Genomic DNA, 6,721 nt, shown 5'->3' with positions numbered 1-6,721 from the left:
GAGATGCTGCAGCTGGGTCACCAGGGAGCAGGTGTAAGCATTCCAACAGGAAGTTCTTGGGAGCTCTTCCTCTGACTGTGTGTGAGTCTCATGCCTTAGGGAGTCAGGGGTCCGCCTCGGCTCCCCTGGAGGCCTTGGCATTGTCCTGGGCCCTGTGTGGTCCAGGGCAGGTCCCGCGTCTCTTAAGTCCATTTGCCGCTCAGTCCAGTGGGATCGTGGCAGTACACTGGGGTGGCCACAATCCATAGAGCTAGTATTTTTTAAGCGAAGGATAACTGCACAGTGATGGTAAATCCCTGCGAGGGTCAGAGTTGCTGACCTCGGAGGGCACTCGGAGATCCCCAAGCCCAACTCGCCCATCAGAAGGGGGGGAGCTGAGGCCCAGGGGGTGACAGGCTCCCTCAGAGGGACCCGAAGGCGGGGCTGGGCTGGGGTTGAGACCAGCCTCTCACATGCAAGGCTGTGTGGGGCTGCCCTATGGGGCCGCCTCCAGGAGGGACCCCTTACTTGAAAGACCCCCACCTGAAAGGCTCACGTTCTTCCTCTGGAAGTCTATTCGGGTGCAGTTGCAGACTTGGGGTGCACTCTGTGAAGTTGGGGTGCCATATGCAGAGGTGGTGTATTCTTGCAGAGTTGAGTTACATTCTGAGAAATTGGAGTACAACATGTAGAATTAGGGTGTGCTGTGCAGGGTTGGGGTGCCCTGTGCGGAGTGGAAGAACGCTGGGCACAGTGGGGGAGGCTCATGGAAAGCCCCCGGCCTTGAGCCAAGAGCACAGCTGCAGAGGCGAACAGGATGCGGGTCTCGGGCCGCCGCGGGGCACAATGGCCAGGAGAGGAAGCCAGTCCAGACCCTTTTATGGATGTGGAGCCGTAGGGGGCCTCTTTCAACACAGTTTCCAGAAAAACAGAGCGGGAAGGAGCAAGCAGCTTGCGTTTCGCATAGCATGGGGTTCTGGAGGGCTGGGTGGGGAACCGGGGAGCCCAGCTTCACAGACAGAGGCTGAGAGGAGCGGGATGGGGGTGCGCCCAGGACACACCGTGGCTTAGAGAACGGAGGGTGCAGGGCCCAAGCCTAGCTCCTCTCCTCAGCCCCTGAGGGCCCACGGAGCCCAGGGCCAGCCCAGGCCAGGGGCCAGTGGAGACGCGGACTTCCTGACACCCTGATCCTTCCCCGCTGCCTGGGGAGCCTGGTCCCCTGCTCTCTGCCTTGCAGCAGCCCCTGGAGAGACTTGGGTACTGGGATTTGTTAGATGCAGAGACACCTGAGTACAGCTGACACCTGTGGAAGGATTCTTGCCTCTAGACTAACCCTCGTGACAGCTCAGAGCTAGACCAGACAGTCAGATCCCACCCGGGCCTCCCTGCCGGCCCGTGAGCAGCACAGCCACTCCGGCCTTCCAGGTGGCATCGGTGAACGTGGTGGCCTGCCACGGCGGTGCCTGCAGAGCTCGGACCCTGAGGGGCAGCCTGGCTGGAGACAATGGGCCTGGAGCTCTGCCCTCTGGGGGAGGAGGGGCAGTCAAGGCCGGGGACAGATGATGGGGACAAAGGCGTATCCAGAGGTCCCCGTGCAGGGCAGAGTGGGCGTGGATGGAGGAGGCAGGCCCGCCCAGGAGAGCCGTCCCAGCAGAGGCGAGTGCAAGGAAAGCCCAACTTCTCCAGGGCTGAGACCACTGCAGCAGGTACCTTGCAAGGAGGTGGGCTGGGGGGGCATCACCGTGCCAGGCCCGTGAAGGGGAGGCAGGCGGGCTGGGGAGGTCGACAGGCCGGTGTCATGAGGAAGAGGGCAGGTGAGGAGGGCCTTCAGGGCGTGATGGGGCCCGAGGGGTGGGCAGGAGAGCGGGGTCTTGGAAGACTGCAGGTTGCTGAGGTCAGGCAGCCCGCAGGGAGAGCACTGTGGTCAGGCAGGCGGGAGCTCCAAACACTAACTCATGTCCCCGGCCTGTTCCCCACTCCCGTGCGCGTCTAGCACTCTGGGCAGGAGGGCAGCCTCCGCAGGTACATCCATCAGAACCTCTGAACACGCCCTTGTTTGGAAAAAGGGTCTTGATGTGATCGATCCGTGTAAGGATCTCAAAGTGAGATCCACCCGGATGACTTGCAGGGCCCCGGAGACAGTGCGGAGCGTCCTTCCAAGTGGGAGCAAGGGAGACACACAGGGAGAGGCCGCGTGATGGCAGAAGCAGAGGGTGGGGTGACCTGACCACAGGCCCAGGACAGTCTGGAGACACAGGAGCTGGGGGAGGCGGGAAGGAGGCTCCCCGGAGCCAGAGGGAGCCTGGCCCTGCCGGCACCTTGGCTGACTGCGGCCCCAGAGCTGCGAGAGAGTAAACCTCTGCCGTTTTAAGAAGCCCGGTCTGGGGTACTTTGTCACAGCATTCCCTGGACGCTCACATCGCAACCGTCACGACTAGAAAGATTGCTGTTCCTGCTCCACGGAGAGGGCAGGAGAGGGGAGGAGAGAGGTTGGCAGGGCTCCGACAGGCCATGCTCCCTGGGGGAAGGCGAGCTGCTGGGGGAACAGCTGGCCCTCTGCTCTGGAGCCTCCTGGTCCCCAGGGCCCACGGTTGATGTGAAACCCTCCCCTGCTATTCCACCTGGCGTCAGGGGGGACCGTGAAAATGGCCCCCTGGAGCCTCTGCCTCCAGGCTTGGGGTCACCGAGCATGTCGGCGGTGTGTGGCCTGGGCCAGGGCTGGGCTGGAGGTGTGAGGGGCCGGAGCACGGGGCCCGGGCCTGCTGGGGTCCCCCCAGTGGCCAGCACTGCCCATTGAGGGGCTGAGGCTTCACAGTGGCCCTCGGCAGGGACCTTTCCAGCGTGAGGCGGCCACACACCCATGGTGTCTCCGGCTGTGCCCCTCACGCTTGAGCTCTGGCCCACTGGGGAGGGGAGGTTGTGACTTTGGGGTGACCATGCATAACGCCAGGAGTTGATTGGATAAAAGGTGGACGGCGTGGGAGGGGGGCAACCAGAAACAGCCCGCTTTGGGCTCAGAGCGGATCTCAGCCTGAATGAGACTGCCCCCAAGGAGCAAGTGTCTGGAGACAGGTGTGGTTGTCACCTTGGGGCCACTTCTAGTGACAGAGGCCAGGGATGTTGCCCAGACCCCAGGACAAAGAGCGAGCGCCCCGAACACCAGCAGTGCCGGGGTTAGACACCGTGCTCAGGGGATCGCAGTGTCCGTCAGGCCTGGTTCCCCACTCAGCCTCTAGTTGTCACCAGCCTTGGACACACGGCATCTCCTGAGCCTCAGTTTCCCTGTCTGTGAAATGGGCACATTAGCACTTAACTTAGATATTGTTCCTGGTCAGAAAGCCAAACCATGCCTCTCCCAAGCTTGGGGTGGAGAAGGTGGCCTCCTGGGTTTGAGCTGGGGCCAGCAACCGGAGCCTACCCGCTGCCTCTGTGAGCCCATGGGAGGGTAGGGCCGGGGCTGACCCCAGTTCAGTTCTTGCTGCTTGTCGGACAGCCTGGCAACCCAGCCCTGCCCCCCGAGCTCAAACCCCTGCTCTCAAACCCAGTTGGGCCTGGAGCTGGTGAGAAGACCAGGAAGGAAGGAGAGCTTGTAAGCAGACCCCCAGCCCTCCCCAGGATGTGTTCCCATTGATTGTGTCACCGGGTGGGGCAGCAGTGGGGAGAAACCACGTGTCTGTCTGTGTACACATGTGTGGACACATGGGTGCACGTGTATCTGTGCATGCATGTGCACACATATGTATTGCACACGTGTGCATGTATGTGTGCCCATCTGTTTGTGCGCACACATGTGCACGAATATCTGTGTGCAAGTGTGTGCACCTGTGTGTGTGCACGTGTGTGTGAACATGTGCATGTACGAGTATGCATTTGTGTGTGCGTGCACGTGTATACCAATGTTTATGTATAAGTGTGTGCACGTGTGTGCATGTAAATGTGTGCACGTGTGTGTGTGCACAGTAAGTGGAAAAGGAAGAGAGAGCAAGGCTGAGGTTGGCAGGGCAGCTGTCTGACTTCCCCAATCCTGCCAGCCGAGGTGGGAGCCTCGGTGGCCCCTGACCTCCACCTCTGAGCCTGGGCACCAGGCAACGGGCAAGCCGGTCAGGGCCTGGAGCTGGCCCAGGCCAGAGCTAATGATCAACCAGCCCTGGGAGGCGGCGCAGCAGCTCAGGCCTGCCTCTCGCCGGGCCCAGACGCAGAGAGGAAGTGGGGCAGGAAGCAGGGGGCGGTGGCGGCCGCTGTGCAGTCCAACGGGCTGTGGGCGGTGGAGACGGCCTGCGGGGCCCGCCAGCGAGGAGCCAGGAGTGGCCATCTGGTGCCCGCTGTCCTACAGAGCGGGGCGCAGGTACGGGGCTCTGGATGGGCAGGTGAGGGCAGACGAGCAGGCATTGTCCACAGACCTGGGTCTTGCCACAGGTGGATCTGAGCCACCTCTTGCTTTTCACTTTCTTGGAGAGTTTTCTGAGCTTTCAGGATTGGGAGGGAACAGAACTGGTGTCTGGAGAGCCCAGAAGGCCGTGGGCGCTGGCTGGTGGAGCTCCGGGAGGGCCCCGTGCCCGCCGACAGCTATTTTTCCAGTAATGATGTCGGTTTTGCAAAAGCACCGCCGCTCTGAGATCTCACCTGACCCCACCTCCCCTTGGCCACCCAAACACCCATCCCGAGGGTCTGGCCAGGACACAGGAGTTGTGTTGCCAATAAGCAGGGTTCCAGGCCCAGGGGGCCTCAAGTGGGCCCCCACCCTGGGTTGGCACCACCTCTGGCAGACACCATAAGTACCAGACCAGGGTGGCACTGCAGCTGTGACCTGGCCACTCTGAGGTCACCGCCCTGGGCCTCCTCTCCATCAACCAATGGGATGGGTGACTTAACTGGAAACCCCGGCCGGACAGCTCTAGGGAGACCCTGACCCAGGCCCTTTAGTGCCAGGGGCTTCCCTGGTGGCTCAGACAGTAAAGAATCTGCCTGCAATGCGGGAGACCTGGGTTCGATCCCTGGGTGGGGAAGAGACCCTGGAGCCCAGCATGGCAACCCACTCCAGTATTCTTGCCTGGAGAATCCCTGTGGACAGAGGAGCCTGGTGGGCTACAGTCCGTGGGGTCACAAAGAGTCGGACACGACTGAGCGACTAAGCACCTGGCCTGGGCATGTGGTCCTGGCACATCACGGAGACCCTCTCCCCACCTGCAGTGACCCCTCTGGGGGCCCCAAGCCCCGTCTGGTTTCACACAGATGACAGATTGGGGAGTGACACCGGGAGGAGTTAGTGCTGCTGATCACTTGGGTGTGACTCCCCCAGCGGGGGTGGGGGGCTGTGGCTGAACTCATGGGTGGAGGCAGTGTGGGGGCCAGAGGCAGGGTGTGCCCAGGTTCAGGGTGGGTGTGAAGGGCTGGACTTGGACCCACCTGGGTTCAAATCCCACCAGCACCCCCCGCCCCCCATCCCAGGCCGGTCTGAGTCAGCATAGCTGCTCATGGAGCCTCGATGGCCCCTCTGTGAAATGGGCCCATCACGCTCCCCCGGGCGTCACGAGGACAGAGTGAGGATACTCAGTTGTGCAGGGTGGTGGCTCCCGACAGCGACGTCGCTTCCTGTGTCGGGTCCCCAGCCAGGATTTACGCTTGCGGTGCCTTACTCCCCCTCCCGAAACGCCCACTTCCCAGCAGAGAAGGGAAGCACAGGGGCCCGGGGCGACGGCTGGCCTGGAGCTGCTGTATGAAGGGCCACAAGCGGGGGCTTCTAACGCTAGGAGTTCATTCTCCCCTGGTTCTGGAGGCCGGAAATCTGAAGCCCCGGGGTGGGCAGAGGGCCCTGGGGGAGGGTCCTTCGGCTCCTGGAGGCTCTAGGCATCTCTGGGCTCATGGGCACGTCACCCTGCTCTCTGCCACCATCCTCAGCCGGGGCCCGCTGTGTCTGTGTTCCTCCTCTTCTTACAAAGACCCTACACGGAGGGCCCTCCAGCCCAGTGTGATCGCATCTTATTATTACTATTATTTTTAGTATTTATTATTTGGCTGCCTCAGGTCCCAGCTGTGGCTCTCTAGCATCTTCAGTTGCGGTCTTCAGACTCAGTTGCGGCATGTGGGATCCGGTCCCTGAGCAGGGAGAAATCCAGCCCGAGCCCCCTGCACTGGGAGTGCGAGGTCTTAGCCACCGGGCCAGCAGGGACATCCCCAGTGACCGCATCTTAACTTCACCCCGTGTCCAAATAAGGCCACCAAATCTGAGGTCACTGGTGGGCGTGAATGTGGGCGGGCGCTGGTCACCTTCTGTACTGAGGTCCCCAGACAACCCTGAACAGATGCTTCCTGGGCAGGTGGGCGAGGTCTGCGTGGTCCTCGAGGCTTTTGTTCAGGACGGGTTCAGATGCAGTTGGGAACATGGGCAGCCTTGCCGGCTGAGCAGTGCTATTTTAGGACCCTCCCTGGGGAGACAGAGCACACTTCCTCCTGCGGGCCATGACTAGGAACCCCAGGCTTACAACTGTCAGCGGCAGGCCCCTTGCTGAGCAGGTGGGAAGTCCCCTGAGCCCCAGAGCCTTCCCTGTTCTCGGAAAACTGTCCCTGAGCTGCTGCGGGCAGGCCCGTGCGCCTGGGATGCAAGCGCCGGTGGGCTGCTCCTGACTTCTCGGTGGACAGGAGGGCAGGGGCTGGGGAAGAGAGATGCCCTGGATGTGGGCTGTGTGAGCCAGATGCCTGGCAGCAGAGTGGAGGGCAAGGCCCCCCAGGTGGAGGCTAGACA

General features: G+C 62.0%; 1 protein-coding gene across 1 annotated transcript in view; it reads left to right on the top strand.

Moving 5' to 3' along the window:
* Positions 1 to 2,668: 2,668 nt before the first annotated feature.
* Positions 2,669 to 6,721, top strand: part of SH3TC1 (SH3 domain and tetratricopeptide repeats 1) — a 9,885-nt gene continuing 5,832 nt past the window's right edge. The window contains exons 1-2 of the mRNA XM_010854541.1: positions 2,669 to 2,708; positions 4,065 to 4,324. Coding sequence (XP_010852843.1) covers positions 2,669 to 2,708; positions 4,065 to 4,324 — 300 coding nt within the window. The remainder of the gene's footprint in view (positions 2,709 to 4,064; positions 4,325 to 6,721) is intronic.

This window comes from Bison bison, unplaced genomic scaffold (assembly GCF_000754665.1).
Source record: "Bison bison bison isolate TAMUID 2011002044 unplaced genomic scaffold, Bison_UMD1.0 scf7180017864342, whole genome shotgun sequence".
Lineage (NCBI taxonomy): Eukaryota > Metazoa > Chordata > Mammalia > Artiodactyla > Bovidae > Bison > Bison bison.
This window is presented reverse-complemented; position numbering and strand designations above follow the sequence as displayed.